The 20,914-nt window shown below is 43.4% G+C and overlaps 1 protein-coding gene across 4 annotated transcripts; it reads right to left on the reverse strand.

The window, feature by feature from the left end:
- Nucleotides 1-828: 828 nt before the first annotated feature.
- Nucleotides 829-19,438, reverse strand: LOC103636081 (uncharacterized). Of its 4 annotated transcripts, XR_002264089.2 has the most exons (15): nt 18,616-19,438; nt 18,414-18,500; nt 16,939-17,048; nt 16,743-16,793; nt 16,468-16,639; nt 16,069-16,365; nt 15,762-15,962; nt 15,163-15,651; nt 14,835-15,044; nt 13,773-13,961; nt 13,244-13,407; nt 12,158-12,316; nt 4,958-5,057; nt 1,927-2,005; nt 874-1,625 (listed from the first exon to the last, which is right to left on the reverse strand). XR_002264089.2 is itself a non-coding variant. In XM_020542421.3 (14 exons), exons 1-14 carry the CDS (start codon nt 19,087-19,089, stop codon nt 1,182-1,184), a joined length of 3,126 nt encoding a protein of 1,041 aa, XP_020398010.1. In that variant the 5' UTR covers nt 19,090-19,433; the 3' UTR covers nt 829-1,181. The 4 variants fall into 4 exon arrangements, 3 of the variants coding, with proteins under 3 accessions (XP_020398010.1, XP_020398012.1, XP_020398011.1); XM_020542421.3 differs by lacking the exon at nt 4,958-5,057 and having other exon boundaries at nt 829-1,625; nt 18,616-19,433; XM_020542423.3 differs by lacking the exons at nt 1,927-2,005; nt 4,958-5,057 and having other exon boundaries at nt 829-1,625.
- Between the last annotated feature and the right edge of the window lie 1,476 nt (nt 19,439-20,914).

Raw genomic sequence — 20,914 nt, forward strand, 5'->3', positions numbered from 1 at the left:
AATCGCTTTTGCTGGTTACCAAGCTAAGGTTGTCTCCAGCAGGTCCTCTATCCAATCTTCTATCTCATTCCATATTTTAAACTTAACTCTGCAAACAGTAGTGTCATCTACAATGTCGCGTCCTATATTTTATACGCGAAGACACTTAAGGGCCAGTTTTGAAGGTACATGGAACAACTCAAAAAAATCATGAAGTTTCCAAGGTACAATATTTAGGTGCTCCACAAAAGGCCCTGAGTTGATCTTTAAACTTCACCTCTTATTCTAGAGCGAAATTCATAAAGATGTCCATGTTTGACTAATAAAATTGTATGCAGAGCTAAAAAGGATATAGTCCCAAACATATACTGAACTGTCCCTCAATGTTCGATGAGGTCACGAGGACTTCCATAAGGAGAGGTTAATGTAGGATACCAAACAGTTGAGGGACTGTTTAGAAGCAAAATAGTATTTTTACTATTTCTAAGCAACAATATCATAGTTTTTAGTAATACCATAATATTTTATGTCATAAAATATTTGGTTATATTCCTAAAAATTATGTTTTTAAATCATAATATTTTTGGAAAATTAGAAACTTCACTCCAAACCAAATTTTTTATGACATAGCTAATTTTTACTTAATACATTGGTTTACAATATTGTATCCATGGCATTTTTGGAGCTAGCCAAAACTACGATATTGTCGTAACAATTGTCAGTTCGATATTGTAAAACTATGGTTTTAAGAAACATTGTTGCTAAACAAATCCTAAAGGTATAATAGGTTTTCCTTGTTACATGATGTTGAACAAAATTCTCAACACCGAAAAGAGGCATTAGCACAGGTTCACCCAAATATATCTTGACAGATTGATACCATCAGTCGACTCATTTTGTACCAAGGAGACTGCAAATGCGGAGCAGCTGTTAAGTGTTAACTGTCTGTTATAGAGAAGCTCATAAGCGAAATGGACAAAAACAACCCTACGGAAACCCAAATTTACACCTAAGATGGCAGCTTCACAACTCAATGGCCTAGATATGTTACAAAATCGCCTGTAAAGCACCCAGACACCAGAGGGCACGACAAAACTGACAAAATATTCACAACCGTCCGGGGGTTCTCAGTGAGGACCAAGGACAGCCGTTACAAATAATGAACCAAATTCCCCACGGTAAGAATCATCATGGTCAAAATGCTACAAATCTACTGATGTTGTATCGTTCGAGCCACCTGTATCATCAGGCGGTGGCTTTATATACTTTCCCAGCGTCTTTTGCCGAGCTCTATTCTTGATTCTCTGGATCTTCTCTCTGCTCTGCTGCTTCCGCCGCTCCTTCTCCTGCTGCCGCATGATCCGCTCCCTCTGATAGAGACCCTGCCAGAAGACCTCTCCAGTTTGTGGCCAGAGCCACCTCCTGTCCGGATGATCCAAGTCAAACTCTTCTGCAAGCTCCTCGTCCATGCTCTTCAGAGTGGTGTAGGAGAAAAACTGCACTGACATTTGACCTCTCCTGCCACTGAGATGGTGCTGCTCCTGCATTGCACCAGTCTGAGGATTAACATAGACCATCCGTCGTGCACTGTGGAATGCCCAAACATTCACAATCAACTCCAGGACACGAGAGTAGCAGTGCCGGTCCTGTACGAAATAAGAAAATGTCAAAGGAACAACTTCTAATAGCTTCACTATAAATTAACCACAAACATCTAGAGAAAGCTGCGCATAGCATCACTAAAACAGAGACGGAGAAGGTGAGTTTCTATTTCTTTTTTTTAAGCACATCAGAGCAACAAGTGTATATCGACATGGTGATCTCAGATTATTATACCTAGGGAATACATTTCGCACTATAGATTATTCTATCTTCAGAAAATCTATTGCTCTAGGACAGGATTTGAATAATAATTAATGTTATCTAAAGGTGTGGCAAAGGGTTCACCTTGTGAAGACTCAAGATGCAATGCCCAGTTTGATGGTGTTTGTCGTACATTTGTGCATCCAGTGCATCAACAAACATTCTGAAAAGCAACAACATACTGTAAACACTAATGAAGTATATATAAAAGCCTAAATTTCTATGGTATGATAGTCCTATCAGGTAAAATGAATGAACACAGAACAATGTGTTGACGCATTTCCGGAGCGTCAAACACTCAACAAGAACCGTGGCAGTGCCCTCTGCACAGGGGCGGACGGTCCGCGGCCTGGTGCGAGGCGCGGTGGTACTCTCTGCGCAGGGGCGGACTGTCCGCGGCCTGGGGCCGGACGGTCCGCGGCCTGGTGCGCGGCTAGGGCTTCTCTGCCTGACGGTCAGACGGTCCGCGTCCTGGGGGTCAGACGGTCCGCACGTACGCAGAGGCGGCGGAAGTCGCCGGCGGCGCCTGGATCTCGCTCCCGGGAGGGACCCCGTCGGGGAGGAGAGATCCTAGGTGGTGTCTATGCTCGGGCCGGCCGACCTAGACTCCTCTAATCGACGTAGAGCCGAAGAGAGACGAAGAATTTGGGGATTGAATAGCTAAACCTAAACTAGACTAGAATTACTCCTAGGATAAAATGTAAATTGTATTGCTTGAAGGTTCGATTCGTTGCTTCAAATCGGCCGTAGACCTCTCTATTTATAGAGGAGGAGGGTTGGACCCGTTACAAACAAATTTCCGAGTGAATCCCGCGAATCTAGCTAACAACCGTAGCACAAAACTCGAAACCCTAAACTGTTCTGCGCACGCGCGGACCGTCCGGCCCCCAGGCGCGGACCGTCCGGCCCCCAGGCGCGGACCGTCCGCCCTGCTCAATATGGGCTCCAACATATGCCCCCCTGCCTTTTGGTGGAACTGAGCGAACCAAAAGCATCTTAACACGATGTGATTACATCGGTTTTCTTAAGCATTTTGCCACATACTGGGATGATACTGCTTGAGGAAACGCCCATTCAAAGCTTTAGGCAAATCTTTGCCTTGTAATGTTTGTAGCAAATAGGCGTTGCCAGACATCACCTGTTTTACTTTATAAGGACCCTCCCAGCTTGGCGACCATTTCCCGAACTTCCGGTCTTTATTCCTTAGAGGCAGAATGGTCTTCCACACCAGGTCCCCTACTTGAAATGATTTTGCTTTGACCTTCTTGTTGTAGGCCCTGGCTAGCATGATCTTGTCCTTTTCTATTGCTCTCAAAGCTATCATCCTCTTGTCGGTCACCTCATCAATATTATCCATCATTGAATTATAATAATCGGTAGCAGTTAGATCATTTTGCCTGGCGAACCTGACAGCATTCAAACTTATTTCCACAGGCAACACTGCTTCCTGCCCATAGACAAGCTCAAAAGGAGATACTTTAGTAGCCCTATGTTTAGATATTCTATGAGCCCATAAAGCTTCAGACAAAATCTTATGCCAATGTTTAGGATTATCAGGTATTTTCTTTTTTATCAAATTAATCAATGTCCTATTGCTAGACTCGGCCTGTCCATTGGCCTGAGCATAATATGAAGATGAATTGAGCAGCTTAATTCTGTATAATTCAGCAAATTCACGTACCTCCTTCCACATAAAAGAAGTACCTTGATCTGTAGTTAAGGTCTGGGTAATGCCGAATCTATGAATAATATGCTCAGTTATAAACTCAATTACCTCCTTGTGTGTCATGTTCTTTAGAGCAACGGCTTCAGTCCATTTGGTGAAGTAGTCAGTGGCGACTAACAGAAACCCCCATTTGATGATGAAGGATGAATTTCCCCAATAAAGTCTAATCCCCATCCTCTGAACGGCCAAGGCTTGATGATAGGATGTAATTCGGCTGCAGAGACCAACTGTATGTCGCCGAATTTTTGACATACTTGGCAACCCTTGTAGTACTTGAAACAATCAGCTATCATACTAGGCCAATAAAAACCAGACCTTCGCAACAACCACTTCATCTTTGGAGCTGATTGATGAGTACCACAAATCCCTTCATGTACTTCGGCCATGGCTAATATAGCATCATATGGGCCCAAGCACTTAAGCAGGATGTCATTGACTGTTCGGCGGTAAAGTTCATCACTCATCAAAACATACTTGAAAGCTATTCACCGAATGTTCTTATCTGTTTTGATATTAGGATTTCGTAAATAATTAAGTATAGGTGTCCTCCAATCGCTTGCATCGGCTTCATTGTCAGCCGAATCGATTAAGAGAAACATTTCTGGTAACCCCGAACGGTCTGGCGCCATTACGCGGACGGTCCGCGACCTGGGAATTTGGCTCTGCACTGGTTATCAGATTTTCGATCTTGTGAAATTTCCCTCACTTTATCCGATAACCTGATGCATCTTGTGCCAAATCGTTAGCTCTATGATTCTCAACTCTAGAGATATGTCGAATACTGAATTCGTCAAAAGAATGAATTATGCTCCAACATTTCTCAAGGTAACTATTTAGAGTACCATCAAAACATTGATATTCTTCTAACACTTGTTGGACAACCAGCTGAGAATCACCAAATACCTTCACATGTTTTACTCCCATACCATTTAAAAGTTCTAAACCGAATAGGAGGGCCTCATATTCAGCTTGATTATTAGTGCAATAAGTTTTCAATCGGCTAGAGAAGTCAAAGGAGACATTACTTGGTGAAACAAGCACAATGTCAATTCCTTGACCTTCATTGCAAACCGATCCATCAAAATATAAAGTCCAAGGAGTAATAGTGAGGTATGACATGTCTAGTTCATGAATATCATTAACCCGATGTTCTACAATGAAATCCGCTATGACTTGGCCTTTCATAGATTTCAATGGTTCATAGGCCAAGTCATATTCTATGAGTGCATAAGCCCACTTACCAATTCTACCACTCATAATTGGTTATGCAACATGTATTTGATCACATCGGCTTGACCAGAAACTGTGCAATGACTAGACAGTAAATAACATCTACATTTGGTGCATGCATAAAACAAGCATAAGCATAACTTTTCAATAAAAGTGTACCTTGTTTCAGCATCCACCAACCTTCGGCTTAGATATGTCACCACATGCTCCTTTTCCTCAGTTTCTTGTGTCAGAACAGCCCCAATGACCTTATCCTCAGCTGCAATGTATAATCGGAATGATACTCCTGCTTGTGGTGCTTTTAATACGGGAGCCGAAGATAAGTATTTTTTGATGAGATCAAATGCTTCCTGCTACTCTGCCCCCCAAGCGAATTCGGCATCATTCTTAAGCCGAAGAATAGGGGTGAACGCGTCAATCTTTCCGGCTAGGTTAGAAATAAAACTTCGTAAATAATTCACCTTGCCGAGAAACTTCTGCACTTCGACCTTACAAGTCGGAGGTCCCACATTCCGAATAGACTTGATTCGGTCAGGGTCGATTTCTATACCATGTTCATGGATGACAAATCCTAAAAACTTACCAGTCGACACTCCAAAAGCACATTTACGTGGGTTCATTTTCAAACCATACCGACGCATTTTATCAAAGGCTTTGCGCAAATCAGCTATATGAGGACTAAACTCAGCCGATTTGACTACAATATCATCAATGTAGACTTCCACAGTGTTTCCTAACAACTCATGGAAGATCAGATTCATAGCCCTCTGATAAGTAGCACCAGCATTTTTAAGACCGAATGTCATGACAACCCATTCAAATAAACCAATGAAGCCTAGACATATAAAGGCTGTTTTAGACGTATCCTCTTCGGCCATGAAAATCTGGTTATATCCGGCATTACCATTAAGAAAGCTAATAATTCTATTTCCTGATGCATTATTGATTAATGTGTCGGCTATGGGCATGGGATATTCATCTTTAGGAGTTGCTATATTTAAATTGCGAAAATCAATGCATACCCTAAGCTTACCTGACTCCTTCTACACCGGCACAATATTGGAGACCCACTCTGCGTATCTGCAAGGTCTAATAAAATTAGCTTCTAGCAGCCGGTGGATTTCGTCCTTGATTCGTGGGAGAAGATCTGGACGAAATGTTCTAGCTTTTTGCTTGAAAGGTCTGAAACCAGACTTAATAGGCAGCCGATGTTCGACAATCTCTCGGCTTAGTCCAGACATTTCAGTGTAATTCCAAGCAAAACAATCTGAATATTCCTTCAATAGACCGATCATCTCATTTCTAGAATCGGTCTCCAGGGTCTTGTTTACAAAAGTCGGCCTTGGAGTTTTACCATCTCCTATGTCAATCTCCTCCAAAGGATCGGCCGATGTAAACCCCTGTCCTAGTTTATCAAGATCTCTGAATTCCTCTATCATGTCCCCCACAGAGGAATCAGATGATCTTTGTGTGATGGCGGACTTTCCAGTCTCGGGGGCCGGATCATCCGTAATACTGTCTTTTCGCTGTGGTAGATGTTCGGTCTTAAAGTCCGAACAGTTTTGTGAAAGACCGGACCATCCGGCTTTGAGAGCCGAATTGTCCGTGACCAACGACTCATGAACTTTGTGTGTATTAATCATTTAAACTTTATTTAGGATTCACCCGATTCTCCATCGGCTCTAGCATTACAGGAATGAAACCTTTCTTATCTATACTTATGAATTGATAATCAAAAAAATCTACTCATGTGAGACATGTAGCAGTCTCATAAGTCCAGAGTACAGGGGCATCGGCCACAGCGATGCAGGCCGATACATCAGCATGTACTTGTTCTATGTCATCGCCTACCCATTGTATTAGCATTTGATGTAATGTAGAAGGCATACATTGATTGGCGTGAATCCAATCTCTGCCTAGAATTAAACTGTAATTTCCTTCTACATCAGCGACGAAGAATGCAGCAGCAAGGGTCTTAGTCCCGATGGTTAATTCAACGGACGTGACTCCCCTGACTTTGATCGAACTATCAGTTCCAACACCGCTGAGGGTCATGTTGGTCTTGACAAGTTCGTCATCTTGTTTACCTAATTTTCTGTATAATGAATAAGGCATTAGATTTACAGCCGCCCCTCCGTCTACCAACATCTTAGCTATCGGTATCCCATCAATGTGACCGCGCACGAAGAGCGACTTTAAATGTTTTACCGATTCCTTTGGTTTAGTAAAGGCGGCTTCTTTAGGACCAAAATAAAACTGGGCAACAACAGGTTCATCGTCGCCGATAATAGTACAATCGACGGAAAATGTAATAATATTTACATCCATACCTGGGCGTTCTGGAGAAGTCTCGTAGTCGACCAGGTCTTCTCCTGGCAGGTCGTCCTCCTCCATTGATGTTGTCGTGTCGTTGGAGGCTTCCTGGTGAACGGCGGACAGTCCGCGCGCGCGGGGCCGGACGGTCCGCGCCTGGTGCAGGTTGTCCAGAGGCTTCCTGGTGAACGGCGGACGGTCCGTGCGCGGGGGTCGGACGATCCGCGCCTGGTGCAGGTTGTCTTTCTATTTTTGTGGCCGTTTGTTTTTTCTCAACGGCCTTCGGTCTCCATTTCTTTTGCGGTGGCGGGTATAGTGGATGTGTGTCATTAAATGTCTTTTCCGCCTCCTTCTCCTGGCTCTCCTTTGCTCTTAGGCGCTGTAATTTTCTCTTTTGGGATCGTGTCAATCCTGCTGGGCACCATCGAGGCATGGAGTATTTTGGATCGGCTGTTTTGATGGTAGCCGTATCCTTTTCGGTTGTGTTGGCCGATTCGTCGAAAATCATCGGCCCTTTATTGTCTCCCTGTATGACAACATCTACAGTGCCTATTTTGATGATATCCTTTTTTGTTGTTCTTTGAGTTGCTATAGGCATATGCCCCCCTACCGGATTGGTCGGCCTAGGAGGTCGAGTAGTCCGGCAATCTTGTTGGGCTTGTGCCTGGTGACCGGATTCAGCAGCGCTCAATCGGTCTTGCACTGGCGGTGCCAGCCTATCAAAAACGGATGTTTGGGGTGCCCCCCAGACGGGGTATTGTGGCATCCCAAATGGATATGGTGGCATGCCCCACATTTGATTTGGGACATATGGTGGAGGTAAGTATGTGTATGGATATGGCATAGATGGATAAGGGGGTGGAGGTGTCCATGTCGGCATGTTAGGTCTCAATTGTACAATAGGACCTTTCATTTCTTCCGATTGGTGAGGTGGTCCAATCGGCCTGACCTGACGTTGCTCATGAATGGGTGAGCAGGGTCGCTTTGTTGGACGGTCGCTGGGGCCGGCCTTCTTTTTCACGTATTTAGACAACAATTGATCGAAAGTCGGGCCAGGCTTGATCAGTCGACCAGCTGCTTTAAATGTATTTGTTTTCCACGTACCTATCTCTGGTCGTCGTGGTTTGAAGGTATGTGGTTGTTGCGAGTCCTGAGCATGGCCGGACCGTCCGCCGGAGCTCTCCGGACCGTCCGCGCCTACGTGCCGGACCGTCCGGGATACGCAGCACAGGTTCCTGCATTTGTCTCCCTGTCTGCGCTTGCCCCCCAGTACTGGAGGCTGTGATGGTCACCTTTAGGGTCTCCCCTCCATCAGGAGTCTTCTCGGCTACCACTTTCCTGCAAGAAATTTTACGATCCCCATCGGCCTCTTTAGCATTGCCGATGATTGTCTCTTTGCCTTTGTCTTTATCGGCTGTGTTTGGCCGAACTAGGACTTTCTTGCCCTCGAAGTCAATCATGTTCATAGGAAAGGGCTCTGTATCCACCTGCATTTCCTGAAATTTCAATCGTCCCTCGTTAATGGCCGATTGAATCTGTCGCCGAAATACATTACAATCATTAGTGGCATGAGAAAATGAGTTATGTCACTTGCAGTATGCACGACGTTTTAGCTCGTCGGCAGATGGAACAGTGTGATTTATTTTAATGTTGCCATTTTTGAGTAATTCATTAAATATTTTATCACACTTGCCAACATTAAACGTAAACTTTACATCCTCCTGCCGTTTCTTTTGAATCGGCTGTAGGGAAGCACAAGCCGAAGATTTGGCCTGCTTTGGCCAAACCATTTCAGCAGCATATATTTCTGTTGACTCGTCCTCTGAGCTACTTTGATCGCACTCTATTATATGTACGTTATGACGAATTGCTTTAGCAGTTTCTTTGCTTCGGCTTTCACAAGCCGAAGCTCTCTGGTGTAATTGTGCTAGTGTAAAAAATAGGATGTCTTCTAATCTTTCTTTTAAATAATATCGTAGACCATTAAAGGCTAATCCTGCTAGCTGTTTCTCTGCTAAATGAATTTGGAAGCATCGGTTTCTTGTATCTCGGAATCTCCGGATGTAATCATTAACCGACTCATCTTTTGCTTGTCGTAATGACACTAAATCTACCAAATCCAACTCATAGTCACCGGAGAAAAAATGATCATGAAACTTTTGTTCTAGATCCCCCCATGATGAAATGGAATTAGGAGGTAAAGTGGCGTACCACGCAAACGCAGTTCCTGTTAAAGATAATGAAAATAAACGTATGCGAAATGCCTCTGTGTCGGCCAACTCTCCTAATTGTGCTAAAAATTGGACTATGTGTTCACGTGTGTTATTTCCTTGATCACCCGAAAATTTTGCGAATTCGGGTATCCTGGTTCCCTGTGGGTATGGATGGTGATCAAATCGGCTGTCATAAGGTTTCCGATATGATTGCCCCCCAGGGACCATGCTTACTCCGAGCTTATCTCGGAACGCCCCGGCAATTTCTTCCCTTACTATATCAATGGCAGTCGGTGCGAGACCACCGGCTCTCTGGTCAAACATAGGTGGGGTTGGTTGGATATTAGCATATTGTCTTTCCCCCCATTGGTTTGAACTACGTGGTGCATTGCCACTTGCCCTATATGGTTCATATGTTTGATCGTTCCTTTCCGGCCTTCTCGGTGGGGCCGGAAAGTTTTCCTGGGCTCTAGATCTCGAATTAATGGGTTGATGCATTGTATAGTGAGATGGAAAGTGCTGCTCGGACGGGTGAGGATTCAGGTAACAATCCTCCTCAAAAAGGTCATGTGCGGACTGTCCGGACATTGGCCCGGACCGTCCGTGATTATGTGCGGACCGTCCGTCGTTGTACGCGGATGGTCCGACTGGGTAGTTTAGATTATGTGTCGTGTGTGGTGGTTCGGGCGCATATCTAGGTAACTCATTAAAAATCGGCCCGACTGTTGTTGGTCCGGACGGTCCGCGCTCACGTGCGAACGGTCCGGGCATGTGCAGATCGGCTGATTTGCTGCCGATTTGCGGTTGCTCAGGGTATGTGTCCATCGGCATCCCATAAAGGGGTTGTGACTGGTCGTGACAACCTGTAGCCGATGTGTTACGCGTGTTACCTCCTAACTCCACCTCGTGCGAAGGAAAATTTGTGATACTAGATTTATGAAATGCACGTACTAGTCTCTTAAGATCGCTTTGCATACCCCCTATGATGTTCTGCATTTGTTCACGCTGATCTTCTACATAATTTCTAAGAGATTGCAGATCGTTGGTATTACTTACATTGGGGATATCTGGCGTGGGTTGGAGCGAAGCCGGATCCGTCGCCCGATGTCGGACGACCTTGTTCCTGTCCACTTTGAAGTTGGCCAAGAACTTTGCTTTCGCCTCCTGGATCATCCGCTCCTTGTGCTCCTCGAACTGGAGCTGCTCGTCAGCCGGCAAGGTTTCCCAAGTCGGCTATATGATGTTGCTTGGAGAAATATCAGAGCTATCCCTTGAACCGGCCATTGAGGGCCGATTTGATGAGCTTAGATATGTGTGTCCCCAGCGGAGTCGCCAAAAAGTATGTTGACGCTTTTCCGGAGCGTCAAACACTCAACAAGAACCGTGGCGGTGCCCTCTGCACAGGGGCGGACGGTCCGCGCGCAGGGCCGGACGGTCCGCGGCCTGGTGCGAGGCGCGGTGGTACTCTCTGCGCAGGGGTGGACTGTCCGTGGCCTGGGGCCGGACGGTCCGCGGCCTGGTGCGCGGCTAGGGCTTATCTGCCTGACGGTCGGACGGTCCGCGCCCTGGGGGGCGGACGGTCCGCGCGTACGCAGAGGCGGCAGAAGTCGCCGGCGGCGCCTGGATCTCGCTCCCGGGAGGGACCCCGTCGGGGAGGAGAGATCCTAGGTGGTGTCTAGGCTCGGGCCGGCCGACCTAGACTCCTCTAATCGACGTAGAGCCGAAGAGAGACGAAGAATTTGGGGATTGGATAGCTAAACCTAAACTAGACTAGAACTACTCCTAGGATAAAATGTAAATTGTATTGATTGAAGGTTCGATTCGTTGCTTCAAATCGGCCGTAGACCTCTCTATTTATAGAGGAGGAGGGTTGGACCCGTTACAAACAAATTTCCGAGTGAATCCCGCGAATCTAGCTAACAACCGTAGCACAAAACTCGGAACCCTAAACTGCTCTGCGCACGCGCGGACCGTCCGGCCCCCAGGCGCGGACCGTCCGCCCTGCTCAATATGGGCTCCAACACAATGCAAGCAAATACTCCCTCAATCCCAAATTAAAATTTGTTATAGATAACTAATAGATTCATACAACAATTTGATGTATGCGTTTTATATGTGTCGAGATTCATAGTCACTCATTTGAATATAGACATAAATCAAGAGCTAAAACGAATACTATTTTGGGACGGGGGGAGTACAACAATAACAACAAAGCCTTTTTAGTTCCAAGCAAGTTAGGGTAGACTGGAGTTGAAACCCAACATAAGCCACAAATCAAGGTTTAGGCATGTGCATAGTTGTTTTCCATTCGCTACTATTCAAGGCTAAATCTTTGGCTATATACATACTTTAATCATTTTACTGCTTTTTTCTATGTCAACTTCAGTCTTCCCCTGCCCCTTCCCATTACTATCACAGCTTAGGATAATAGGATTCTTCCCCTGCCCCTTCCTATTACTATCACAGCTTAGGATAATAGGATCCTCTACGCACTTATGCCTCTGAAGGTCTCCATTGAAAATGTCCACATTACCTCGATCAATGTTAAACAAACTTTTCTTCAATTGGTGCTACTGCTACACCTAGCCTACCATGTATATCATCGTTCCGGACTCGATCATTTGTAATTTTGTATGGCCACAAATCCAATGCAAACAAGCAAATAGCAACAAAACACTTTGTGTTGATTAACATCTAGGTTGCCTGTTATAGCAACATAATCCTTTGAAATGATCAGATATTAGATGAGAACCAATTAATCTTTTTGGACCCTGAGTCAAATAAAGCAAGGCTGTGCTTTAACAGGTAATTTTCCACAAAACATAACCCATACCTTGAAAACATAACAAATTCTAGGAATGACCGTGTAGGCAAAACCCAACTTTGCATCACAGACCATGTGTCTCCATCATTAGGCATATGTAACAGAGAATCCAGGTCATGATCAAGGTGTACACCATACATCCTTTGGAAGGCCTCCAAAACAGCTAACCTTTGAAGTACAAGTGCAGATTAGATTAGTTCCAATGTAACAGAACAATGACCATTATGACAATACCACTGAAAAGCATACAACACAAAGCTGATTACATTAGTTAACGTAACAGATCTTGTAGTTCTGTAACAATGGTAAACTGAAATAGGCACTGAAGAACCTGGAGTACAAAAACCTTAAATGACTACTCCCTTCATTCCAAACAGCAACTTGTTTTAGCTTCGCCCAAAGTCAAACTTCTCAAGCTTTGACCAAGTTTATAGAAAAAATACACAAACATACAACATCGAATAAGATTCACCAGAGACACCGTGAAATATATTTCGATAGTGCATCCATTTGATATTGTAGATGTTGATACAGTTTTTCTATAAACTTGTCCAAAGTGAGATAAGTTTAACTTAGGACAAAACTAAAACAACTTAATTATAAGTTATAATTTGAAAGCCCAATGTATAAGAAAAGAACATAAAGTCCTTTAAATGGTCGCTTAGTAATAGTGTGTTTGATTTGAGGAATGAGGTAGTCTATCGTCTTCTCACTCCTCACTTTCTTGTTTGATTTGTGGAATGGAATGAGTTGATCCATCAGCATTTATTTCATCATAGGCTAATAATTAGTAATAATATGAGGAATGAGTTCATTCCACCAAATTTGTGGAATGAACTCATGATGCACCACCTCATCTAGAATGGATTGATTCTTCAAACCAAACACTCTCTAAATGTTTGGTGATTCTTCAAAGAATTGACTATGATGCAACATTAACAACAAGGTGTTTTGTTCCCATGCAAAGTTGGGGTAGTCTAGAAATGAAATCAACAAGGGACTAAAAACAAACAAATAAAAAATTGACACAATTTTCTCATACATTTGCAGAGTTGAAAATTGATTCAACGTATGAAACACATTTATCTGGCTAACCTGCAGTTCCCAGCATTGATCGCATCACAGAAGGACCAAAAATCTTTATATGTGTGGTTTCTTGGATCTTGATCCATCCGAACCCAAAAATAGAAGGAATCTCCATGCTTTTGAGATTGAACAGCTTCTAAGATTGCAAATTCGGCATTGTTTGATAAGTTTGCCTGTTGAGGGAAACAGCTACTCAGTACAAATAAGGTGTTAATTGTTCTGGAAGACAATGTGGATAGTTCTCACGGCATTCAATGCACATGTTTCTTACAAAGGAACACTTTCCTAATCATGTTTTCAATCCGATTCATGAAATCCATGGTACCCAACAAAAAAGATTTTTTTAAAAAAGAAAGGGCTCCATAGCATATATGGGCATGACTGGTTTGTTGGTCTTTGTTCGTTTCTTAGATTGTTTTCAGTGATTAGTGCTGTACTGTTAGTCCCTCTTTAGGGGTCCTCTTCTTATTATAATGATACTCTGCTCTCCTGTGTGTTCGAGGAAAAGAAAAGGAAAACAAACATACTTGGCCATTACCTTTCTTGCTGTACCTCTCCAGGACTGAAACCCTATCCAAGAATTTTTGTGTATTCGGTCAATTCTGTTGGCAAGAGCAAAGAAAGCTCCAAATTCACCAAGAATATCTCTGTAGTAAACATTGTTGAGAAGTGGAAGACGAGAAGAAGCATCAATATCATCTGCTCCTGGTCTTCGACCTTTTGAAGACTAATGAAAAAAGAGAAGTAAATTATCAACATTATCCATCAACATATTTGCAAAGTTACACCATATGTTGTTCTTGTTAGTGCCACATCCATTCCACTAGTAGAGTAATTATGCTCGTTTTAGTCTTAGCAACTATTTTGCCCAAACATAACCAGCTATCAGTAACTATGTCAAATTAAGTAAAGGTAAAATATCTAGCGCAAATCAAATGTTGGATGCTAAATCATGAATTCACCAAGTGGATTCTCGGATGTAGTTTGGATGGATCAAGTTTTGAAAGGGATAGTGGACACCATATAAGAGCGATGGATTCCACCACCAATGATTCAGAAATCAGGTGGCATTCTACCTTCCTGACTGACTAGAAATCTGTACCATTCAAATACTTTTTCCAAATTATAGGTCGTTTTGGCTTTGCTATGTATCTAAACATAGTGTATATCTAGGTGCATAAAGCTATGTGCCTACAAAAGCCAAAACAACCTATAATTTGGGATGGAGGGAGTATCATCCAATGACACACATGGGAGTTTACACATCATCACCTAACATACATCAAAAGAACTTGAATTTACAAAATTATTGCTATATTCATAGATCATTCATCAAAGGCTTATCTAACCAAAAAATATTAAACCAGAATTTGAAGAATCCCTTAGCATTTAGTGGAATGTATTACTCGAAATATTTTAAGGACCAGTTCAAATCTCTAAATTTGCAAAAAGTTTGATATCATATGTGTTTATATAGCTCATATCCTCAATGTTAGAATTATCTGTCAAATGAGTTTACATAATCAGAATTGTCTAAACGCATCTTTGGAACATTCAAGCAGACAACTATTTACTGTGCTTAGTGGTAACAACAGCTTACCAGGCCAACTCCACGATAAAGAGAGCTCTGGTGCAGAAATGGCCAGGTCCCCTCCCCGAAAAAAGGCTCATATATACAAAGTGGCTGACCTGTCCGCTCAAGCTCCTTGTCATCTCTTTCATGCAATTCATTTTTTAACCTATCTACCCTTTTCACATTTCTGTACACCTCCTCCCATGTTCCATGAGGTTGGTCATTCCTGTCCTTCAACTACATAACAACCGACTCTAGTTACTTACTTCAAAGTATTTTTAAAAAAAAAAGAAAGAGAAACAAATAATGAATGACTATGCAAACTATTGCTGCATATGCAACATTGGCATTTTACCTCGTCTTCCTCCATTTTTCTTTTGATGTCCATAACCTCATTTGCTCTCTGTTCTTCCCAGGCAATTGCAGAGAATGTGTCACTGATCTTTGTTGTACTCAAAGAAGAGTTCTCCATTTGGTTTCTATGCCACTCCTGCTCTAGTTTCTTGAGTATCTTGTAGCTAGACAAACTCGTATTCATATGGTGTAAATGCTTCACATCCTCAAATAGGTGCCATTTCCACTCCTTTTTCAGAGCTAAAGGTATCTCATCAACAGTTAAAGGGTGTAATGCATCAGTGGGGAACTTGACAACATTTTCCAATAGCACAGCATAGCCTTCAATGGTCTCAGAAGCCATAAGATTCTTGGCATGGGCCTTCCCAGCTGAAGCAATTTTTTGCCCTGAAATAGACACTTTACCGTTCGACACTGCTTGAAGAAGAACTTGAGCTAACATGCCAACATTCTTTCTTGGAAAAAGAAGTCCGTTTACTCCATCATCGATCTACACCATATGACAACCATGTTAGTTTAACTAGAATACTATATGCAGTCATCAGTATTTGAACCTAGAGATGAATCACAATCTAATATGAGGTGCAATCATGAACATACATGTTTTCTAATAATTCCAAGGTCTGGAGCTATAACCAGCTTCTCAAGACTCATAGCTTCGACTAGCACACTGGGGAATAATTGCTCCTCAAGACAAGAATAATATATAACAAGGTCAGCTGTACGAAGGAGGATGTCCTTATCTTCAGCAGCAACATGCTCCGCTGCACCTCTTGGGAAGCCAACACTTAGAGCAACAGACTATCATGAACCCGAAAACTAATACAAAGTTAGATACAATTTAAAGCAATCAGACTGTAAATAACAATTCACATGACCAGACAGGGATGAAGACAAAATATATAACCTCAAGGGCCATCCTATGCTTCTCAGTTATGTTCCCAGTGAAGATCTTTACTTTCAATTCAGATTGTGCGCTATTCTCAGAGTGATATCTCCGTAACAAAGGACTTACTGCTTGCAAGACAAGTGCCTCTTCCATCAAATTATCACCATATGAAAACGGAGTACCAACAATAGCAATCAAAAAATCTTTGGGACTCAAGCCCAAACTGATCCTCACATCTTCATGGTAACTAAATGCTTCTGAGGGGGGGCCTGGAATCACGAAATAGTTACCAGAATCAAATGCAGCATACATCACCTGCAGGGAAATATTTAATTATATTTTCAGGTCAAAGGATCTTCATCCATATGACGATAACTCAATTATTGTTGAAATCGCAATCAGATTAGAAGTAAATACCGGTAATATATAGTTTGGGAAAACTATAACATTTGCCCTGCTGAATACATCTTTCCAAGCATTTATGAGCTGAATCATTCCACTTGCATTATATTCTTTAGCACGATGGGCAAGAGAATGTTCATGAACAGTCCAAATTACAGGTATGGATTTGAAAGGCTCGTGCAGAAGACTGTAAGAGGCACAGATACATGGTCCAAAACAAACATCTGACTTTGTGAAAGTATTCTATAAATTTCGAACAGAACAAACTATGGTCGTAAAATTCTAGTTACCTTGAGAATACTGGTCTTGCCTCAATAGAATTAACAAGTATGCCATCATAGCTGCAGAAATAATGCAAATAAACCTGATGAGGAAATAATTAGAAAGTGAGGCTGAGGCCACATATTATAAGTAAAAGCAGGATGGGACACATATAATACAACAAACAAGAAGAAAACAACAGGGGAGATAACTTTTGAAACTTACTCTAACCAATCTACTGAAATAGGTAAGTTTGTGTCCTCAGGTAGTATGCTCACTGGTACTCCAATGGCTCTCCAGATATTTCCACATGGGCCATCCTCAAGTGAGAAAACCTGGATTGACAATTTATAAAGCAAATGCAAGGCAGCAGTTCAGAGGAAGTAATTTGGATGTACGTAATAATTACTAAGAAAACATATATATAGGAAACCTTAACTCAGATACTACATACTAGCATATAGTAATAGTATGGAAAATTAGCAACACTAGCATATCACCAAAAACAAGTACAGATGGTCAAGTTGGAAAGAGCAAAAACAAAAAAGGTGATGCAGCATAAGTTGAGTCATTGGTCAAACTTAGCAGCTTACTGTAAAAGGACAATACTCCAGGTACCATTATCCAAAAACTGTGTGTATATATCAAGAAGTTAATACAAACAAAGCAACATGCCTGCATCTTGGTTAAGTACACTAAATATGTTGAATCTTATTTTGATGGGTCTCATTACATTTCTTGGGAATATGGAAGTCTAGAAATGCTGCTAGTTCAAAACCTCTGGCCTCTGCAGATAAAAACATAAAAAAAGGTGATACTGATACAGCATAAGTTGAGTCATTGGTAAAACTTAGCAGCTTACTGTAAAAGGGCAATACTCCAGGTATCATTATCCAAAAACTGTGTGCGTATATCAAGAAGTTAATACAAACAAAGCAACATGCCTGCATCTTGGTTAAGTACATTAGATATGCTGAATCTTATTTTGATGAGTCTCATTACGTTTCTTCGGAATATGTAGGTCTAGAAATGCTGCTAGTTCACAACCTCTGCAGATAACCTTTTATGCACACGAAAAGTGTAAAAGTACCAGTTCCTTAAACATTTTAATTAGCACAAAAGACTATACACCAAAGAGGCAAATCTGACTAATCTGGATACCAATATGCTTCCAAGTTCTGACAGAAACTTAGTAGTAGAAGAAGCAAATTCAGCGAAAAGGATTGCGTCTCCAATTTAGCCCATGATTTTTTTCCATACCACAGAAACTGCACTGACACAAACCTAGCAAAATACAGTCCGCATTACAGTACTTTCAACACTGAGGACACCAAACTGCAGAGCATTTAACTGCCACGAGTCAACTGAAGTAACCTCGCAGTTAACTTTGTGTATCTTCCTTCTACTCCTTAGAAAGTAGAAACTAGAACATAGAGACCAACAACAAGGCTCATGCATTACTGAATAGGTGCATACATCAGACATGACAAGACAACCCAACTTGCTCCAAAATATTGACGATTAATGACAACAGCCTAGTTTAGCCATGAACAATCTGCTAGAAGCAAAATGTCACAAAACAAACACAAGGGCGCGTGTTCCACTCAAATCAGTACTACCTCCACGAACTTGTCTGACGACCAACAAGTAAACTTCTAGCCTATGGTTCGCGAGACAGCATTTCAGGTTCAGGGACGCACCTTCATTTCGTAGCCCATGGCCTCCAGAACCGAAGCGACGCTGACCATCTGAAGCTGCATTGCGCTGGGATACAGGTCACCGAACACCTGCAGAAAGTTCGAACGCGAGCAGCGAGAAAAATCAGAAAGCACATGGCGAAAAGCCCATCCCCAGCCCATACAAATCCTCCCCAACGCCACGCCAGCAATCCTCAGTACTCACCATGGCAAGCCGCGGCTTCCGTGCCCCGAGCCTCGTTACGGGCGTCCCGAGCTCCGCCAAGCTCTTGGCCTCCTCCCTCCGCTCACTCGCCCATTTCTCCCTCAGCCTGGTCGGCTGGAACTGGGACGCCACGCCCGCCTCCCACATGACGAGGCCGCTGCGGCCCTCAATCCCGCCTCCGCCTCCGACGCGTCCCTCTCCCGCGCGGCGCGAAGGGAGCGTCAGCCTGGGCCGCTCGAAGACGCCCAACTCCGGGAGAAACGCGACGAAGACGATGACGACGAAGAAGAAGGCGGTGGCGCCGACTATCCACTGGAGATAGTCCACCTTCTCGGACAGCAGGAAGCGCGCGAGCCTGGATCTCGCCCGCACCTTCCGCGCGCCGCCGACGAAGCCAGCCCGCAGCGCTGGGCCCGGAACGCGCTTGTACCTCCCCGCCGCCGCCGCCGCTCCTCCCTTGTCGAGGGAGCCCATGGCGAAGCTGAGCCGCGCGGCCGCTCCTAGGGTTCCAAGGCCATCATCGATTGGTCGTGTACTAGGCGAGAGCAATGGATTGGCAGTGATGCGACTGTGCTAAGACTCGTGAGCGTCTAGTATACTAGTCTATAAGTATTTCCGCCGCGAGGCCTTGCGTTTCGTTGAGCTGGGGAGGAGAGAGAGGAAGGGCCAAGGACCAGAGAAGGAGAGAGGGGCCGAGGACGACGGAGGCACGGAGCAGGGCACGCGCGCGCGCGGGGGAGCGTCGGATGGAGGTCGGACGGTCCAAGACGGCGCTCCCACGCGCGGAGCATGGGGCCGCGTGTTTCGAGAAGCGGGTCGGCGGGTGGGGATGGGTTCACGCCGTTTCGGGCTCCGTAATAAGCCGCGTAGGCAAATCCTGTTACTGTCTGCGGATTTTGTCGTGGCAGGTGGGTCCGGAGCATATTGGGACCCAAGAGGCATCCTGCGGGTAAGTCAAGTGCTCGGTGGCGTTGGTTTGTGCATAGAAGGGGAAGGAACCTTTGTTTGGGTATCTCGAGTCAAATGACATGTTTTTTCTCGAGTACTCCACTGTTGTCCCGCAAGCCAAAGACGGGTAAATCCGTAAATGAACATTTGCCCGTGCGCATTTTCTTGTGGACACCAAATTTGCTGCTCGAATATTTTACTACACTCTTTGTTTGTTAGGGACCTTACTTGTAAGACTCCGGTTCGGTTTTTAAAAATATAAGATACAGTTAAGAGATTTATTATATAACTCTAAGTCTATAACTATAAATATAATTAAAATATAGTGTGTTTAGAGAGTCGTGTAGAGACCGATTTTTACAAAAAGTTCACTTAACCTCTTAGAGATCTGTCAAGATACATCATATATTAATTAGGTTGTACATGTATTTATTACGTTGTTATTTTATTTTATTTTTCCTATGAAACAATGCCTAGCCTTAGTGCCTGTTTGTTTCGGCTTTTCGCAGCTTCTGGCCACTAAAAGCTGATGCGGACCGCCAAACACTCAGTTTTTCAGCCAGCTTCTATAAAATTCGTTTGATTAAAAATCATTCAAAATCAACATAAACATATAATCGGTTAAGTCGTCGTAATAGTAGTAATCTGTCACTCTATAGATCCTGAGCCCCATAGACAACTTTATCTTCCTCCGCACGTAATCCTAATGATACTTAGATTCTCTACACAGACAGATTCTCCCCACAGCTAGATTCTCGGAAAAGCTGGTCAGAAAAAAACTGAACCAAATAGGCCCTTAGTCTTCACGGCTTAAGGCTTAAGAGTATCTCCAACAAACTGGTTCATCAAGCCAAATTTTGTTTATTCAACAGTAAAAAAAACTCTCCAACATACTAGCAATCTAATTCGTAAAGCTATCAGACTCTATAAATTGACTTTCTCACTAACCAAACTTAGCTAGCCACCTGACTGGTCAAACTAGATAGATAGTCTATTGAAGTGAGATGCTACATTTAAAATGTAATCTCTATCAAAAGATAAATAAATAGCTAAATAAAAAACTAAAAATAAAGAGTCTTTTGAAGATTGCTCTAACACTAGCGATGATGATTTACGAGAACGCATGAAGTGGTAGTAGGGTTTTGCGGACAGAAGGTGGCTATATAGTATCTCCTGAGTACGCGCGGCAGCTTTGATTGATTCGTACTGGACCAGGTCTGCGGTCCGCCTGTCTCTTTGCTACACGAACGAAAACGTTCCTCTGGCCGGATTATAAAAGTTCCAGCTGCATCTGCAGGTGCGGTGCCGCCGTGCGCCGTGAGCGGCGAAAAGGTAGCTGTAGAATGTAGTA

The sequence above is a fragment of the Zea mays genome, chromosome 8 (assembly GCF_902167145.1).
Source record: "Zea mays cultivar B73 chromosome 8, Zm-B73-REFERENCE-NAM-5.0, whole genome shotgun sequence".
NCBI lineage: Eukaryota > Viridiplantae > Streptophyta > Magnoliopsida > Poales > Poaceae > Zea > Zea mays.

Excerpts from the sequence above, each read along its gene's own strand:
- LOC103636081 (XM_020542421.3), bottom strand. The coding sequence starts at position 19,089 with ATGGGCTCCCTCGACAAGGGAGGAGCGGCGGCGGCGGCGGGGAGGTAC. Across the intron at positions 15,652-15,761 it reads TTGGAATTATTAGAAAACAT|ATCGATGATGGAGTAAACGG; the intron begins GTATGTTCATGA and ends CATATGGTGTAG. Across the intron at positions 13,962-14,834 it reads TTTATCGTGGAGTTGGCCTG|TCTTCAAAAGGTCGAAGACC; the intron begins GTAAGCTGTTGT and ends TTTTTTCATTAG.